The following is a 19,130-nucleotide window of genomic DNA, read 5'->3' as shown; positions in this document are numbered from 1 at the left end:
ACATGAGGTTAAGTATTCCATAAACCTTTGTTTTTATTGAACAATAGGAAGCTGACAATGGAGAGAAGCTACGAATAGCGAAGAATAACTTGGAGATATTAAATGAGAAGTTAACTGTACAGCTGGAGGAAACCATTAAAAGGCTAAATTTGGCTGAGAGCCAATTTGAGGGTGCTGACAGCAAAAGCTGGAAGTCTGTTGTAACAAGGTAGGAATTTAGAATGAAGTGAGGAAGATAAGCACAAGTGTTAATTTCTCTTTAAATATTAGCAAACAAATTAGACTTTCATTTTCATAATTTTTCTTTCCTCTTTTGAAGACCAGTGTTTTATTTTCTGATTCTATACTAGTACATAGAATCAGTATACAGGTCTCTAATATGAATCCAGGAGAGATCTAGTGGCCTTAAGTACTGACCTTGTTAGCTGCTTCTATACAGTAGTCAGTTACTTACTCCCTTCTTTGTATCAGCTGGACACTTCTGCATAGTTCTGGTAAGGGGAGTATTTTGTGTTCCTTGCTGCTTAAATGTATTGTATTTGTGCTTTGTGGAACAATGCCAGCATTTTTGCTGAACAAAGAAAGTATTTCAATACCTTACCACATGGATAACTATCTGAACTGGAAGCCAGAAACCTGCATTTTCCACCTTGGCTGCATTTGAATCTACATTTAGCCATGTGAATGTGCAGAGGTTGTGTTGGATTTCTGTGCTACTTGGGACGTGTAGACGTAGCTAAAGATACTTCGTGTGTGTTCTGAAGGCCCTGAAAGCTAATTACAGTCAGCCAGTTTATAATGTTATCTATAGAAGGGAAAAAAATGTGGAGACTAGCACTAGATTATCTTTTCCAATATATAAAATCAAATGTGGGAATTGCCATTTCCTAGATTTTTAGATAAAACTCAGACTTTGAAATCAGCATCAAAAGTCATTTTTGGTTTGGTAATAATAGCAAATGTCTACAACTCTTTACCAATAAGTTATCTGAAAGTTACCTATCAGTTGTTTTAAAATTCAGGTATTGCTTGCATCGCTCAACATGGAACAAACTAAAGAAAACAGTTTTATGACACTGATTTCTGCTTTGCAACACAGACATACATTTTTAATTTATCTGTACTGCCACAATTAGTTCAGATGTTTTTTCTATGACAACCTACTTATACAGGCTGGAGATCTTCACTCTACAGCCTGAACAACTTTAATTGCATTCATTTATTTGCTAGAAGGCAGCTGTTTAGTTCTATGATTTGTGGTTTGCTTACAGAAATGATTTTGGCAAACAATCACCCCAAAAGCATTGCCAGTCCCATTTTCAATAATGAGCTCCACACAAAGATGCTAGTTATATGTCATATTAAAATGTTTAATAATGAATGGATTGATACAGAATATGAAGTTTTAAATAAGACACATTCACATGAAACATGCCTGTGAGTCATCAAAGGAAGGAGAATCTTACCCCTCTTACGGCAAGAGTTTTTAATTGGTTATCATCTCTTGTACTGCCCTATCTCAGAAAAGGACAAGAAAATGAAACATTGCTTATGCTATTAAGAGAAATAAACAGACTGTGTCCTGCATAAGGATATAAGAAAGCAAATACTGGGGAAGAAATATTTAGTCCTGGACTCCTGGATGTCCTAGGAGGACATATTTTGGGATATAATATTTAATTCTGGGCATCCTCAGGATGAAATAAGATGACGTGTTGCAAAAGTAATAGTTGTAAACAGATGTGAAGGGTATCTACAAAAAACAGAACCTCTGGCAGCAACCTTATTAGGGGAGAAAATCAGCTGGACAAGAGAGAGACTTATGTGATTTCATCTTAGGTCAAATGACTGTTGAACGGTCTATCTGTTGGTGTCCAAGATGCTACCCATTTGCCAGCCTTGCACTCCCACAGGATCCCTTGGGGGAGTTCTAGTGCTTCTCTGACATATTGCTGAGCCATTTCATTTCACTGAGACTTCAGAAAGCTGTTGCTTTTTTTTTTCTTAACCTTCCCTTTTAACTATGTAGTGAGGTGAAATGTCTCTAAGCAAGCTCAGATGACAGCGATATTTACCATAAGGAAGGAGGGCAAAACTGGCTGCCAGCCACAGGAGGAGGAGGACAGGAATGTGCAGTGAAGATAGTAAGCACTTAACAGCTATCATATCGGCTCAGTAGTTTGAATACAGTTTTTCTTTTAGTCCTTCACCTCTTTGAAAAACATTTCTACTTAGTTCTATTTAGTTGATGTAGATAGGTAGTTGTATATAGATAGAATCATAGAATGTTTTAGGTTGGAAGGGACCTTGAAGATCATCTAGTTCCAACCCCCCTGCCATGGGCAGGGACACCTCCCACTACACCAGGTTGCTCAAAGCCCCATCCAACCTGGCCTTGGGCACCCCCAGGGATGGGGCCTCCACAACTTCCCTGGGCAACCTGTTCCAGTGCCTCACCACCCTCAGAGTGAAAAATTTCTTCCTGATATCTATTCTAAATCTACCCTCTTCCAGTTTGAAGCCATTACCTCTCGTCCTATTACTACATGCCCTTGTAAAAATTCCCCCTCCAGCTTTCTTGTAGGTGCCCTTCAGATACTGTCTCTCAGATGCTGTCTCTCCCCAGAGCCTTCTCGTTTTCAGACTGAACAACCCCAACTCTCTCAGCCTGTCCTTTTAGGAGAGGTGCTCCAGCCCTCTGATCATCTTCGTGGCCCTCCTCTGGACCCACTCCAACAGGTCCATGTCCTTCTTATGTTGGGGGCTCCAGAGCTGGACACAGTACTCCAGGTGGGGTCTCACGAGAGCGGAGTAGAGGGGCAGAATCACCTCGCTCGACCTGCTGGCCACGCAATAATATGTATGGTTGTACTTAATTGTACTTGCTTATTTAAACAGGCGTGAATAAAAACTTTTATTTGCATTTACTTTAATGTGATTTTAAAGTAAGTCAATAAGATTAAGATGTTACTAACATAGAGGAGCTCATTGGGGCACACAATCCACCTCATCAGCACATCTTCCAAAGCACGGACATGGTAATAGAAAGTATTTGATAGGTCAGACAAAGGTGTCGTCCAAGTGATCCTTCAGAAGGCTCTTGGGCAGGTAGCAAGGTGTTGGAGATTGTATTGCTATCTGAAAACCCACTTCAGATGAGAGACTGGACTACATGATCTCCAGAGGCACCTTCCAATCAACATTTCAATGCCTCTACAAAAACCTGTTTGTAGCCTTGTATGGCTCAAAGCAAAATGGAATCCTCCTCAGACTGCTGTTACTCCAAGGTTAAACATAATTTCTTGTAGAATATTTTTGCCCTTGGACTCTTCATCTTCTGTATCTGTACTCACCCTTTTCTCAGTACATTAATTTATTTTCCATAAATTATTAAATCATGCAAAAAATACTGTCAAAAGTATGACATTGAAGTAAGACCTGACCAATGTGGACACTGCACCAATAAAAGATGTGCCTGTTTTTAGCAGGAGATAATTTGGGGTTTATGTGCAATACCATAAAAACATTCCAGTCCCACTTTAATGAAGTACAGACACGAAGTGAGATCCACAAAGGATCACATTTGGAAAAGCCTTTATTAGATTAAAAATGTATTTTTCATTATGCTTCTTTCAGCTCACTTAAGACCAGTGATTATTTCAAGGCCAATGCCCCAAAAATATTTCAGGGTGTATTTTATGTCCTAAAGATATTTTAATCTTGATTTCTGCAAAAGTATTAGCTTTTACTCTTATCTTTTTCTAAATAAAAATACTACCAGGATGCACGAAACTAAGATGAAGGAAATGGAAATGGATATTGCTAAAAAAACTCAAAGCATTACTGACCTTAAACGGCTGCTTCAGGAAGCAACGGAACGTGAACACAATGCTGATAAAAACTTACAAGATCTCAAAGAACAAGTGAGTAAAATTCAGCCAGATGACTCTGAGAATAGATTGCTTAACATTAACTGATTTCTTTCTAATGTCCATACTGGCAGAGTACACCTTTTTTTTGTCTAATCCATGCTTTTATAGGGTTTTTTTCAGTGCTAGTTGCCATAATTGTACATTTACATATTTTAGCCAATGAGGTTTACCACATATTATCAATATATACTCTCCACTTGCAGTCTTAGGGGAAAATTAGTTTTTTCCTACTGTATTCTTCTGCAGGGTTTTTTAGTTATAATGTCATTGATCACACGCAAACCTGTAGATAAGGATGCTTCAGATGGTCTTAAAATCTTGTTCTGCAAAGTGAGTTTGCTACAGGGACTTCCCTCTTCCTCCCAGTTCTTTTTTAGGGGATTGACTTTGCCACCCTGAAGGAGGTCTTCATGCCTATTTCCAATGTGGCCTCTTACATGCAGTCCCTAGTAAGTCTTACAAATATTATCTGACACATGGAAGAGTTAATGAATTATAAACTCTGGTACCTTTGAGAAGATGTATCAAATTTCAGTCTTTTGGTACTCCAGAGATGTAGCGCTGGGACAATCCACCTAGATTAGCTTCCATCTTCTCATTTATTAGTATGGGCATGGTTTTCTTCCCCAAACATCGTGTATTGGCCATTCTCAGTGTAAGGTACCAAATACACCACTTTCAGTCTAGGAAGTCATGTAGATAACGTAAGCAAGTAAATGTGTTCAATAAATAGAACTTGGAATTGAGTCCTATAAAACAATTATTATGTTAATTTTTGCTTGTTTTCCTTTTTCTAAGGTCAGAATTATTAATATGAAGTGTACACAAGCAGCAAAATTTAATACAGAGATAAAACTCTTTCATTATGTGATATTACTCTGGAGCAACATCCCAGTTTCTTTCATGTCTGAGATACTGAAGAAGTGACGTAGTCATGGTTAATTACATTTCAAAGAAACAGAGACTGGTTGTGAAAGAAAACAAATCCTTACCATTTTAGGTAGTAATAGAACAAAAGCCTACTGTTAGTGATAGCCTTATGAGAGTTCATAAATTGTCACTGCATTCAAAAACTATATAGTCTCACATTTAAAATACTAATTTTTTGCTCCTGCATCTTCTACTGCAAGGCACTTCTAGAGGCTAACTCCCTCTCTCTGGTGAGGGACCTATTCTAACTTACAACTGCAGGTCATTTCTAGTCAACATACGCTCATTTGGGTTTTCATTGCAAAATCACAGGCTTTTCATATTATGTTTAATAAGGAACCTGGACACCTAGGTTTGCAAATAAGCAAGTCAGTAGTATTTTTAAAGCACTTAAATATCACTTCCTTAAGCATACGTATAAAATATGCTAATATAGCTACTTATCTAACTTCATTGTAAATCTAACTTTTGGATACTTTTTTCTTCACCCTTCATGAAATATGTAGCAATGATTTATACTAACTTTAAAAAGGCTGTAGATAATTAGCTTTGTGGAAACTGTCAGAAGATGAACACTTGGGGTTTTTCTTCTCTGTGATAGCCTAATACTTGGTGACATCCTTAGTTTACTTTCATTCATTTTTTAATCCTGTATCAATGAGAACTAATGCATCTGACCTGCATTATCCATGGATACTGTTTTCAAGAGTAAAACTTTCTTAATTTTTCTTTTAAGCTTGAGCTTCTCAAACACCTTCCTGAAGGTGCAAGGACAGAGCAAAGTCTCATCAGGGAGCTTCAGCTTTTAAGGTAATGTACTTATAAATAAATAAATAAATACCTCAGCCAATATACATGAATAAGAATGATCAGGAAATGGGCATTGTGATTTTTAGTTACATATTCTATATTCTGAAATATTTTAATATTTTTTTAATTATTCTAAAATTGTTTTATATTCCAGATTAACTAATAATCGATTAGAGAAAGAAAAAGCAGAACTAGCTCAGCAGGTGGAGGATTATAAGGACCCCATACACACATATACAAGTGAAGGTCCTGCAGCTGGTAATCATTTTCAATACCTAAAATAAAGATCTTCCTGTATTTTGGGTCTAAAATTATTCTTATTTAATATGTGTGTGCAAAATGGTAATAAATCTACAGAATTATTTGAAGTATATTAATGCTACAGTAGTGCAAACTGGAGCAGATGAAGGTCTTGGATTTTTGAGTAGCATTTTTCAAGAGAAGTGTTAGTAAAAATCTCCGTAATACAGTACCATGAACAAGAAACTGTAATCTTTGTAGGATTTGCATTTCCAAGATGTGTAGCTCATGCTACCGTTTGTTTTATAAACCTCAAAAGACGGCTTGTAAGATGTCAGTCATTCACTGAAAGCCTCACGCCTACCCCTTTTGCCTTGGGTTCCAAGCTGCCAGAAAAATGAGTGTCTATTTCCAGATACCAGCTCTGTGAATGATTTAAGACTTAGCGGGCATCAGTCCCACGGGACAAGCAGAGCACTATGGAGCAGTGGACTGCCATATGACTGGGGAAAAAAAAAAAAAAAATAAAAAATTAACCCTCTTGGAATTATGAATATAATTAACAAGATCCTTATACTATGTTATTTCCAAGTTTCCTGCTTTTAATTCAGAGAAATGGTACATGTCATATTACTCAAAACTATGCTAACAGACTGGCCATTGGAGTATTGCGTTCAATCACAGGAACTAACCCACCGCCTGATTTGTACAAGAACTAAAGAAAAGGCCAAATGACTTGAATTTTTGGTGGTTGTTGATCCCGATTGGGTTTGCACACTTTAACTGTTTCAGCTTTCAGGAGATGAAGAATTACTCTAACTTTAAAGATTATTCATGCCACTGATTTTCATTACCTTAAATTTTTTAACAAATTATCATTATTTTTGCAGGACATAAAGAAACTGTAGAGAAGGATAAAAATGACAAATTAATGACAGAAGTAGCTGATCTCCGGACACAGCTGAAAGCCTCAGAGTTGGAAAAACAGCAATTATTGGTGAGTTGCAAGAACCATCCTAGGCAAGATAATGAGAAAAATTACAGTTAGCTAGAAAGAGCTGTTTAATATCTAAACTAATATTTTATGACAAAGTCAATTTCCAAACATTATGAAGCCTATTCTGTTGTTAGTGAATGTGCTGTTCATGGGTAGACTTCTGTGTCTCTAGAGAACGTGCTTATTCTCTCATCATTTAGCCTCTTAAGAAAAAGGCAAAAAAAGCTGGTTTTGACATGTATTTCCTAAGTTCTGGATAAAGGTGGTGGTACTCCTTCATTCTTTTTAATAGGAAGAAACAAATAAGCTGAGAAGAGAACTAGAAAACTTTGACACTTCCTTTTTTGAAGAAATTGAGGATCTGAAATATAACTACAATGAAGAAGTAAAAAAAAATATTATCTTAGAAGAGAAATTAAAGCAGCTTTCGGAAGAGTTTGGCCTTCAAGTGGATAGTCCAGGCAATGTTTCTGTCACTTAGGCTAGTGTTTGGTGTCCTCAGTATTGATACAAAAAATAAATTCCAGGGTAGTTACATAATACTGATTTATTTGTCTGTTTTTATCTTGGAATGATACAAGTCTATTAAAGTTACAATAGTTTGGCACATACCTAAAAGTGCAGAATTGGATTTGTTGACAGATTATGGTCAGTATTTATATACAACAGTCAAAATAAAAGTGATTTTTACCTCTCCCAACTCCTTTGCAATATTATTTTTTAATTCAGAACAGTGATTTGGGTTATACACGGGTGTCAGGTGAAGTTGAAACCTGGGACTTATCCTAAAAGTTGAGAAGCTCTTAAAATGTGCTAAGTATGCTAAGTACCAGATCGATAAGAATATGTCATTTGTTCTTGCTGTCACATGCTATCATACTTCTTAACTATGGACTCAGGGTCAGTGCTGGATGTCTGTTCTTACATCCTTGTTTTTTTTACCTCAATTTTAGAAAATCCAAGAAGAATTGAAAATAAAGTTATAGTATTTCAGCCAAACTAATAGTATTTGTATAGATAAATTATTTTTCATTTTGTATATTTTATATAGCTGGATGTATACTTTTATAGCACAGATAAAATAAAGCCAAGTCAAATGATCACGCATTCTCACCTTTATTATTTATATGCCATCTTACTTAATATGCGCTTGATGAAGTTTCCTAATTGACAGGCAGTCTGAAAATGGGTATTAATAAGCCAAGTAATGTCTCTCTCATTACTAAGAATGTCCAAAATAGAACTAGTATACTTTCTATTATTTACTCTTTTTGTCCCAAAACAGTGGAAGTACCTGTAGGATGTAGCTTAATTAAGTTTTCAAGTAATAGGATAATGCTGCAGCTTACCAGTTAAACGATACAGTAAAAAGTTTTCCACCCAGAAAAAAGGTGTTACAACTTAAAATAAAAATTATCGAATTTCCGAACTAATTCTGGTCCCACCTGAAATATATCCCTTACTGTTAAAAAGCAACTAGATCCTAGATCTGAATCCTACATGTAACAGTGTTGTAATGATTATATTTACAGGAGTGCAACCTATGGAACTTGATTGCATTCATTAGCTAAGCTATTAGTACCAGCCAGTGTTAGACAACAATTATAACAGTTTCCAGAAATGGGTCGAAAAGTTAGGGATTTTTCAGAACTGAAAATAAACATGCTGAAAGCTAGATCTCTTCTCTGGATGTCAGATCTCTCATTATATGAAATTAATCATTTAGGAAAAACTTAAAATCATACAATACGTAGGCTGCTGCCTAAGATAGAAGATTATTTGTAAAGAGTTCTGTAGTAGACACAAGTAAGAGGAATACAGCACATACAACAATTAACTTCAGAGAAAAATCTCAAGCATCAAACTTGATATCTTTGAGTCTGTCAAATCTTTGACCATCCAAGTTGGAAAAGTGGTGAAACAAACTCTTTGGTTCAAAGTCATAGTCATATTTAGTTCTATTAAAAGAAATTACAACAGGCTGAGAATTCAGGTATGTCTCTGCAAGTGGCCAGCGTAAACCAAGATGATGGCGATGGAGCTAAAATAAAAGGAAATAAGATCAGTTTAGAGATTTTTGATCTAGTAGCCCAACAGTTGCCAACATAGGGTGTGTGATCTTTAATTCTAGGATCCTCTGCATTAGGGCATTTATAACCAGTCATCAGTTATCTGAGTAACGAGTAACAACTAAGCACAAAAGGCAAACCAGAACTAAGATGTGCTTCACAGCTTGCTAATTAATCAAAAATCACATTCTTATTAACGATATTTGTTCTATAAGTCAACATTACAAGAAATTAATTTTCTAAATAAAAGAATTAAGCTTTAAAATGTTGAGTGATTCCTATAAAGACAGGCAAAAAAGCGTTATTTTGTATTCTCAATTATTTTAAGTTATTAGCATAACGTAGATAAAGAAGTTTAAAATATTGACATTGTAGTGGTTCACTGGCTTGACTAATTCTTCTGTCACCTGATTTGCTAGAACATTTACTACTAAAGAATTTGGAAAACAAGATGAAAAGTGAGTCCCTCACAATACTTTACATACTATGAATTATTATAGTGCTTTACACATGTCCATCTATATATTTATAAATCTATATATTTATACAGATAATCGATATGTATCTATATATTTATATATCTATATTAGGAAGAAGTTTTTCACTTTACGGGTGGTAAGGCACTGGAACGGGTTGCCCAGAGAGTTGTTGAGACCCCATCCCTGGAGGTGTTCAAGGCCAGGCTGGACGTGGCCTTGGGCAACCTGGTCTAGTGGGAGGTGTACCTGCCTATGGCAGGGGGGTTGTAACTCGATGATCATCAAGGTCCTTTCCAACTTAAACCATTCTATGATTCTATGATATTTACCTTGATTAAACACCCATCATGGCAGTGCCACACAATTCCTTCAACTTTACCCTCACTGCAGCCTTCAAACCAAGACAGTATGTCATTATGTTTCAAAGCAGGTGGCTTCTTTATTTCAAATGCTCCATGTGGTACAAGAAGATGTACAGGCTGCTTCTTGCTTCCTAGTCCTGTGTGAACAGAAACAAAAAACTTCTTGCTAGTTACGTGTGATAACTTAAGGTTTTCCTCATTTTTGTTATTATGGCTACCTTAAAAGCACTATAAAGGTAGACTTCTATTTGATACTACAACATTGTCCTGCCTTTAAGACAACAGTTAAATATATTTTTAAGTATCAAATGCAGCTGTCTCCTCCTCTTGTAACTTTTTATTTATATAAAATAAACCTGACAAAGATTTAGACAGTTGTCTGCTTTGTCCTTGTGGTCACCTCCTCAGTAACCATAAAGCTACTAGTTAAATTCTTCATGCTTCAGATCACAAACCATAGCACAAACATCTTAGTTCCTGAAAATGTGGCATATTTTCTTATGGATACAATTGACACTTAAACCAGGCTGTTAACAAACACGCTGCCTCTTCACTGACTGTTCAACATAAATCTTCATCTAAGAATACAACTATTAGAATTTTTTGTTGCAGTTCCTTTATGTTCTGAGAAATGCTTAGACCATGTGCTATTTTTCCTATCCATCTTGCAAGTTATTCCAGCAAAACTCAGAAGTTAGAACTCCCTTGTGTTCATACCCAATTGTTTTTGTTATAAGGCTTTTAAAGGGAGAAGCAACAACCAAAATTTAGCTTAAATTATATTTCCTTAAAAAAAATGCATAATATTTCATAATATTAAAATTGCAACTTTTGACTAACTCTAGGGACTCAAAAAACATGGCTGAATAAAATTTTCTACTTTAATGGACTTAACAGCATCAGAGGAGCAAGTAAAAAAAAAAAAAAGAGTCAAGAAAAGGCACCAACAAACAATCTTAAAAAATATTTAAATATTAATATTTAAAACAATTTTTCCAGTCATAATATTTTTTGAAATGCTGAAGCAAAGCATTTTTATAGTAACACCTAAAGAACATGCAGGTGGAAGGAGGTTTAATAGTCTCGTGACAACTCAGTTTTCCGAGGTGAGTATTTTTGGGTGTTCTTTGAGCTAGCCCTTTCTCTCTTTTCTAAAAATGTTACATTGCTACCTCAGAACTTTTATTTAAAGCTTATACAAAGAAAATACATAGTTTTCACTCAAAAATAGCACTAAATAAAAAAAAATATTTAAGAACAGACCGTAAAAACTTACCATATGGATTTGCATTAATATTAGTCCCAATAAGCTCCAACGTTTGTTCTAAAATTTCTGATAATGGCACCGGACTGATTTCCAGAAGCCCTGGGTCAGCATGGTGTTTCAACACCAGCGCTATTTCAGCCTCATAATTTACAACAGATGAGTGCCAGCAATACTGCTTACTATTTTTCTCCACAGGCACCCAACCTATGAGAAAACATTGCATTTTACCAAAGGAAATACCTTGAGTTATCAAATGATTATTAGAACTTCACGTGCATTAAAAAAAACCCCACAGTTAACTACAAAAAGAAAAAGTAACAAGAAAACCTACGTTGTATCTGAGAGAAATGTCAGAGGAACACAACTATGCCTTCAGCTGAAGCCCTCTTAGTCTGTACAGCAAACTGCAATTATTCTCAACATATCAGAAGAATAAAGCCTTTCTGGATAGTGAATAAATGACATTCCAATTGTTTTCTGAGTATTTTAACTACTACTTTTAACTCTGGAACAAATTCTAATTCACTTTAAAAATTAATTCCCCCCCCTCATTTTACCTGTGCTGCGTCATAGGTACCTGGCATATGTCCGTTTTCATCGGGCAAAGGATTGCCATTAGAGAAGTCTATGTCCTTTGCTGGAATCCAGGTATCGGGAACAGGCTTGAAATCCTCTTCAACATTCCAAACAAATTCTAGACATACAAATTTGACATTTAGTTTTTGGCAAACTGCTATCCAATTTTACATTTTGATTGTCTTTCAACGCAAGTATTAAAATGCCATTGATCTAAACCTTCTTTTACAGACAGTCCCACTTACTTTGTACAAGCACCAACATCTGGCACACTCAAGCAGTCTACAATTAAGAAGCATTTAAAGAAGCACAGTAGCCTTTAAGTAGTAGTAGCCTTTAAGTTCAAAGCCAACAGATTAAAAAATAGCTACCTAAATAGCCAGCATTATATTTAAACTAGAACGAATAAAGTAAAATAGCATAGAAGAGAGATTTCAGTTGGAAGGGATCTACAACGATCATCGAGTCCAACTGCCTGACCACTTCAGGGCTGACCAAATTAAAGCATGTTGTTAAGGGCATCGTCCAAATGCTTCTTAAACACTGACAGGCTTGGGGCATCAACTACCTTCTAGGAAGCCTGTTCCAGTGTCTGACCACTCTCTCAGTAAAGAAATGCTTCCTAATGTCCAGTCTAAACCTCCTCTGGTGCAGATTTGATCCATTCCCACATGTCCTATCACTGCATACCAGGGAGAAGGGATCAGCATCTCCCTCTCCACTTCCCCTCCTCAGGAAGTTGTAGAGAGCAATGAGGTCACCCCTCAGCCTCCTTTTCTGCAAACTAGACAAGCCCAAAGTCCTTAGCCACTCCTCATAGGACATTCCTTCATGCCCTTTCACCAGCTTTGTTGTCCTCCTCTGGACGCATTCAAGGATCTTCACATCCTTCTTAAATTGTGGGGCCCAGAACTGCACACAATACTCACAGTGAGGTCACACCAATGCTGAATACAATGGGCTAATCACCTCTTTTGACTGGTTATACTGGGTTTGACGTACCCTGGGATGCGGTTTGCCCTCTGGGCTGCCATGGCACGCTGCTGGCTCATAGTGAGCCCATTGTCGACCAGCACCCACAGGTCCCTTTCTGCAGGGCTGCTCTCCAGCCACTCCTCTCCCGATTTATACTTGTGTCTGGCATTAGTCTGTCCTAGGTGCAGAATCCTGCATTACAACTTGTTGAATTTCATCCCATTAATCATAGCCCAATTCTCCAATCTATTTAGATCCCTCTGCAAGGCCTTTTGTCCCTCTAGCAAGTGCCAGGCACCTCCCAGTTTGGTCTTGCTAATGGACCATTCAACTCCTGCATCCAGATCGTTTCTAAATATATTGAACAGAACTGGCCCTAGAATTGAACCATGAGGAACAACGCTGGTGACCAGTCACAGGCCAGATGTAGTCACATTCACCACAAACCTTTGAGCTCTGCCCTTCAGCCAGTTCTTCACCCAGCACACCATGAACCCACTCATCCCACAGCTGGACAACTTGTCGAGAAGGATGCTGTGAGGAACAGTATCAAAAGCCTTACTAAAATCCAGAAATACTACATCCACCGCCTTCCCTTCATCTACTATGTGGATAACCTTATCATAGAAGCATACCAAATTAGTTAATTAGTTCCCTTTGTGAACCCATGTTGACTGTGCTTGATGATTGCATTATTCTTTAAATGCCTTTCAATAGTACCCAGTATAGTCTCCATAATTTTTCCAGGAACTGAGGTCTGTAGTTCCCTGGGTCTTCCCTCACACCCTTGTTGTAGATTGGAATAACACTGGCTAGCTTCCAGTCAGCAGGGACCTCCCCAGGCTTCCTAGATGATCGAGAAGGGTCCTCCATAACATCTGCCAGCTCCTTCAGTAATTCTGGGATGAATCCCATCAGGCCCCATGGACTTGTGAATATTCTCTTGATACAGCTGGTCCCTTATAATTTCAGCGTCCACAAATGCAAATTCACTGTTCCCACACTCATGGTCGTCTGAATTAGAGGACTGGGCAGCCCGAGGTCTATCAGTCTTATTACAGACTGAGGCAAAAAATCCATTGAATGCCTCCACTTTTTTATTCGTTCCTATTAGGTAGATGACCATCTTCAACAAGTATCATTCCAATGTTTTCTAGACCTCCTCTTGCTATTAACATATTCAAAAAAGGCCTTCTTGTTATCTGAAACAACTTTGGTCAGTTTCAACTCTAATTGAGCTTTGGCCTTTCATGTCTTCTCCCTGCATATAGGAAACATGGCTCTGTAATCTTCTTGCAAAGCCTGACCTTGTTTCCAGAGATGATACAATTTCTTTTTCCTCTTGAGCTCCACGAGGAGTTCCCTGTTCAGCCAAGCTGGTCTTCTGCCCTGCTTGCTTGACAGGACACAGCGGAATTGCCTGCTCCTGTGCTTCTAAGAGGTGGTTCTTAAACACTGCCCAGCAGTCATGGACTCCTAAACCCTCAAAAGTAGATTCCCAGGGTAGTCTGCTAAATAGCTCCCAGCATAGCTTAAAGTTTGCTCTCCTGAAGTTCAGGGTAGCAACTCTGGTGTCCTTTTTTCTTATTACACTAAAAATTTTAAACTCAAACATTTCATGATCACTGTGGCCAAGGCAACCACCTACCATCACATCCCCCAGGAGTCCTTCTTTATTCACAAACAGCAAGTCTAGGAGGGCATCTTTCCTAGTTGGCTCACTGAGTACCTGTGACAAGAAGTTATCTCCTACAAACTTCAAGAATTACCAAGACCTGCTCATCGCAGCAATATGATATTCCCAGTTATGTCTGGGAATTTGAGGTCATAAGGTCAAGGGCTACTGATCCAGAAATTTCTCCTAATTGCCTATGGAATAATTCATCAGTACTTACATCCTGGCTGAGCAATCAGTAGCAGACAGCCACTGCAACATCTCCTTTGTTTTCCATTTGCCGATTCCTCAACCACATCATCACTACCTGTAAGAGCTGTGCAGCCAAACCTCTTCCTTACGTATAGTGTGACACCTCCACCTCAGCTGCTGTGCCTATCCCTCCTGAACAGCCTGCAGATCTCCATCCCAACATTCCAATCATGGGACTCATTCCACAAAGTCTCACTAATACCAATTATGTCTTAGCTCTGGGAGCTGACCAACACTTCCAGTTCATCCCGTTTATTTCTCATACTGCATGTGTTGGTGTACAAGCATTTCAGATATGGTCCCAAGCCTTCTGTGCTCCCAGGAACAGTGTAAACGTTCCGACTAGCATTGCCACCGTTCGTCGACGCCATGCCAACCCTTAGCTTACCTCCTGCAACCCTGTTGGTATCCCTCTCCCCCATCGATTCTAATTTAAAGCTCTCTCAAAGTAAAGTTAAGAGTGACATGAAAAAAACTGAAGCAGAATCACTGACATTTCCTGTGTTAGACTAGAAGTGTTTTTCCAACTGGATAACTTAACATCACTAAAAAAAGGAGAGAAATCTTCACTAACCTTTGCAATCTTCCAGTGAATATAAGAATCGTTTAAACCTTTTTTCAGCTTGTTTGTTGGGTTTTCGATCCAGCCTTGCCCATAGATACGGTTGACCTAGAGTTTCCAGAAGGATAAACCCAGCAGTTTACTGAGGCAACCATACCCTGCAGAGTACTGAAATCAACTCTATAAAAAGCAAGATATGACTTCTCATTTGCCACTCGAGAAATTTTCTAGCCAAAGACACTATTCAAATTCATAAATTAATTACTGTATATGAATCTAAAAATCTATTTGTAGAATCTTGCCTAGTTTAATACAAAGTTTACTCAAAATTTCAGGTAAAGCCAAGAACCCCAGTGATGCAATGAACCACAGTCTTCTCATTTCCTCCCAACCTCCACACTTTTTTTAATACTTCTCAAGGAAATTAGAGATCCTTTATGATAAAAATTCAACTTTGCAAGGATGATTTACTAATAAGAATTATTAAAACGGGAATACTTCCTTGATTGGCATGTTCACTTAATCCATACTTCATGTATGTCAGAGAGTAAAATCTAACAACTTAATAAACACTTCCTATGTTTACAGTAACTATTACTTTCAGGTCTGGAAGTTTAATGACAGTTGAATTTCACAACAGCTGTAATCCAATCAATATACAATGAAACTGAGAACTACGTAAAACATGAGTTCTAGTCAGCATGAGAAATCGGCATATGGATCTTCCTTATTACCTTTATAGGTAGTTACGTAACAGCAGGTTCCATCCACCTTTTCAGTAGGAATTGCATTGTATATGTCTGCCTCTAACGCCTTTCCACTTACAGTTTCAGTGGCCAAAACGTTAAATGGCTGAAAAGAAGACAGGCATTTTAAAACCTCATCATGTTGATGTTACTGCCTTGTTCTCATGTGCATTCTTACTCCTCACAGATGGACTCTCTAACTCCAGTATTACACATTATATTACTGATTTCTAAAACTATCTAAACACACCAATGTTTCTTCAAGACATGACAGTTTGGAAAATGCTCTGAGAAAGAAAAACAAAGGCAATCAATTTGAAAACTCTCTCCCTCTTTTCCAGTCTCAATTAGGGTTTAGAGACAACTTTGCCTTCCACTTTACATACTACATATCAACTAGAAGGGTTCCAGTCCAACGCTGCGCAATTTTGAGATGTGCCTTCCTCTATTACGATGACAATAGAAACTCATCATGACTAGCTGCTCCAAACTTGCAGTTTGGAGCTGAAAGTCAATAGCACCATGCTACTGCAATACACAGACCAGTGGAACGCAAGGCAGCAAAAGCATCCTGCTGTTACATACTTAGTATGAGTGCTGTCAACTAAACCCTCTTCCACCTAAAAAGCACAAAGAAATAAGTGATCTGAGGGTCTGAAACAAATATCCAGTCACAACTAGTCCAGATTTCTAGGAGGACTTCTGTAACAGTTTCACTGCAAACATGCAATCAGTTATGTTTGGAATCAAATATTTTCCTGCATCATCACCACCCTCCCTCCTCTCTCCCCAGTCAACTTTGACTTGTGAGCTGATCACTGTCTCCTTCTGCTAGCAAACCACAAAGTCAGTCACTGCCTTGCAAGAGTCTCAAAATGGAATTGGGAATTCATAAAATGAGAACCTTCTACATGCTTTTGTTACATTATATGGCTCTTTTACATTTCGGTAATCAGATCTGTAATCATATCATATAGCATATATTAAGATTTTATGAAGATTACATGAAAAAGAAAATTTTCAGGGTAGTGAGAAAACATACTTGTTGGTTTTCCCACCACCACCCCTCTTCTTCCCTAGCAGTCATAAGCCCCTGAATTATCCTTGCCTGCACTCTGAACAAACAAAAAAAATAAATAGCATATATATTGGTTCCAGATCTAGTCCTTGATGGCTTTTTGTACACAAAGGCACAATAATTTAGGGAGTGTCGCTGTTTAATCCCAGACAGCAACTAAGCAGCACACCACCAAAACATCCTTGTATTATCAACACTGCTTTCAGCACAAAGCCAAAACACAGCGACTGGGCAGAAAATTAACTTTATCCAGGCCAGAACCAGCACCGGGAGGTACCCTCACATTACTTGGTACCAACTCAAGTTGGTACTGAGAGCTGAACAATTATGCTACTGACATTTTGGCAATCATTTCAGCTCTTCCATGCAGAAGACTTTTTCACCCATGGGAGAAAGTCACCCAGGTGGATTCAAGTTCACTACGCAGCCGACAGACAGCAGGAGGTGCTGCTACTGAAATCCAGGGACACAAGTTGGAGGTCTCCAGCTGGACAGCGGACTGCCACCCCAACCTGGCCCGACACTGCCTTTTTCATCTAAGGAAGAAATAACTTGCATTGGGGTCCATTACTTTCATCTTGGTAAGCATTCCACGTCGTACAGCCTCAAATGTATTCTTCTCTCATAAGCCTGATATTCCTTTCATCACAAAAAAAAAGAGAAAAAAAAAATAAAAAAGGAACAAAGAAGAGGCAAGCTTATTTTTCCCCCGCAAGGCTCACAGGCCAGGACGGCAGGGTGGTTTTACAGGAGCCCCCAGTCCGGTCACGTTGGAGTGACCTCATTCCCTGCCCGGACTGTTCCTGACACTTAGAAAAATCAAACACAACATCAGGGTGAACACCTGGTCGCACGTGCCAGGAAACGAGCGGGACAGAGCTGACACGGCACCCAAACGACCTCTCTTTCCCACAATGAAGGGGGGAGCCCCATGCGAACCCCTACCGTGCATTTCTGCTCAAGGTCTGCAGCGAAACCTCTCGACACTCGGGTCTCCCCCTACCCGCAGCGGGTCTCACACGGTCCCTCCTGCTGCTGCTGCTGCTGCTGCTGCCGGCTCTCCCCCCCCGCACCGCACCGCTCCGCTCCGCTCTGCTCCGCCACCCGCGGCCCAGAGACCCCCTGCGCCCGGCCCCGGCCCCACCGCAGGGACTGCGGCCCCGCCTGCCTCCCGCCCGGCCCCGGCGCGCCCCGGACACCTGGCGCTCCCGCTTGGCCGACGCCTCCTCCTTCACCTCGGTCACGAACAGACACGGCACCTTCCGCTGCACCGCGCACCGCCGCCTCATGGCCCCGACCGTCCGCACCCGTCGCCGGCCCAGCGCCGAGCCCGAGCTGCGCCTGCGCCGCCCGCGGTGCCCCACGGGAAATGGAGTCCGAGGCTTCCCGCCCGCCGGGAGCCCCTGTGAGGGCAGAGCGTGGTCGGGCCGCGGCCGTCTCTCTCCAGCATGCCGCAGCGAGACGGTGGCTCCACCACCCAGCCCGGCCGCGGGCCTGTGGCAGCTCCGCTTTCCGCAGTGGCGGTTCCCGCCGTGACAGGGCCGCCCGCCCCAGATGTGCGCCCCCTCCCGCGGGAGACAGACCTCCACGAACTTCTCCCGCAGGAGTCCTTCCACAGGGTGCAGTCTTTCAGGAACAGGCTGCTCCACCCTGGGTCCTTTCCACGGGGTCACACATCCTGACAGCAAACCTGCTCCAGTGCGAGCTCCTCTCTCCACGGGTCCACAGACCCTGACAGGAGCCTGCTCCAGCACGGGCTGCCCACGGGGTCACAGCCTCCTTCAGGTACGTCCACCCGATCCATCACAGGGTCATCCATGGGTGCTAGTAGATACCGGCTCCATTGTGGACCTCTATGGCATACAGACAGGTGTGCTCTGGTGATTAGTCCACCCAGTCCAGCGGTGGTGTTTTTTGCTTGTTTATTTTTTTCCCTAAAGAACCACCAGTCACATGCACTTCTGGAGATCCTGTGAACCACTGGCACCTCCTTTTCATATATACATCTGTCACCCTTCCTACATTTCCCCCCCCCCCCAGGTATTTTCGTTCAGAGGCAGCCTAGGACCTGAATGAGAAAAGAGAGGTGTTAATTAGGGACACAAGAGTACGCTCTTCTTTCTGCTTTAGCTGTGGCAGGGACATCACGGAAGCAAGAATCACAGAATCTTTTCAGAGTT

General features: G+C 39.9%; 2 protein-coding genes across 2 annotated transcripts in view; one reads left to right on the top strand and one right to left on the bottom strand.

Moving 5' to 3' along the window:
- The window catches only part of LOC309684010 (centrosomal protein of 290 kDa-like), a 57,852-nt gene extending 50,460 nt beyond the window's left edge, over positions 1-7,392 (top strand). The window contains exons 50-55 of the mRNA XM_082498157.1: positions 48-208; positions 3,782-3,923; positions 5,599-5,672; positions 5,827-5,930; positions 6,803-6,909; positions 7,202-7,392. Coding sequence (XP_082354283.1) covers positions 48-208; positions 3,782-3,923; positions 5,599-5,672; positions 5,827-5,930; positions 6,803-6,909; positions 7,202-7,390 — 777 coding nt within the window. The 3' untranslated portion in view covers positions 7,391-7,392. The remainder of the gene's footprint in view (positions 1-47; positions 209-3,781; positions 3,924-5,598; positions 5,673-5,826; positions 5,931-6,802; positions 6,910-7,201) is intronic.
- A 1,282-nt stretch (positions 7,393-8,674) lies between these two features.
- Positions 8,675-18,432, bottom strand: LOC309684020 (RNA ligase 1-like). Its single transcript, XM_082498158.1, has 7 exons — positions 18,150-18,432; positions 15,861-15,978; positions 15,139-15,234; positions 11,664-11,780; positions 11,096-11,290; positions 9,787-9,956; positions 8,675-8,950 (listed from the first exon to the last, which is right to left on the bottom strand). The coding sequence occupies exons 1-7, from the start codon at positions 18,237-18,239 to the stop codon at positions 8,762-8,764; spliced, it is 975 nt and encodes a 324-aa protein (XP_082354284.1). The 5' UTR covers positions 18,240-18,432; the 3' UTR covers positions 8,675-8,761.
- Between the last annotated feature and the right edge of the window lie 698 nt (positions 18,433-19,130).

This window comes from Vanellus vanellus, assembly GCF_965231255.1.
Source record: "Vanellus vanellus genome assembly, chromosome: 1".
Lineage (NCBI taxonomy): Eukaryota > Metazoa > Chordata > Aves > Charadriiformes > Charadriidae > Vanellus > Vanellus vanellus.
The sequence above is the reverse complement of the archived record's forward strand: the minus strand, read 5'-3'. Positions and strand labels throughout refer to the sequence as shown.

Coding starts and splice junctions, on each gene's coding strand:
- LOC309684020 (XM_082498158.1), bottom strand. CDS start 18,239: ATGAGGCGGCGGTGCGCGGTGCAGCGGAAGGTGCCGTGTCTGTTCGTG. Junction 9,957..11,095: donor TATTAATGCAAATCCATATG/GTAAGTTTTTAC, acceptor CTGTTCACACAG/GACTAGGAAGCAAGAAGCAG. Junction 8,951..9,786: donor ATGATGGGTGTTTAATCAAG/GTAAATATCATA, acceptor CTTTTATTTTAG/CTCCATCGCCATCATCTTGG.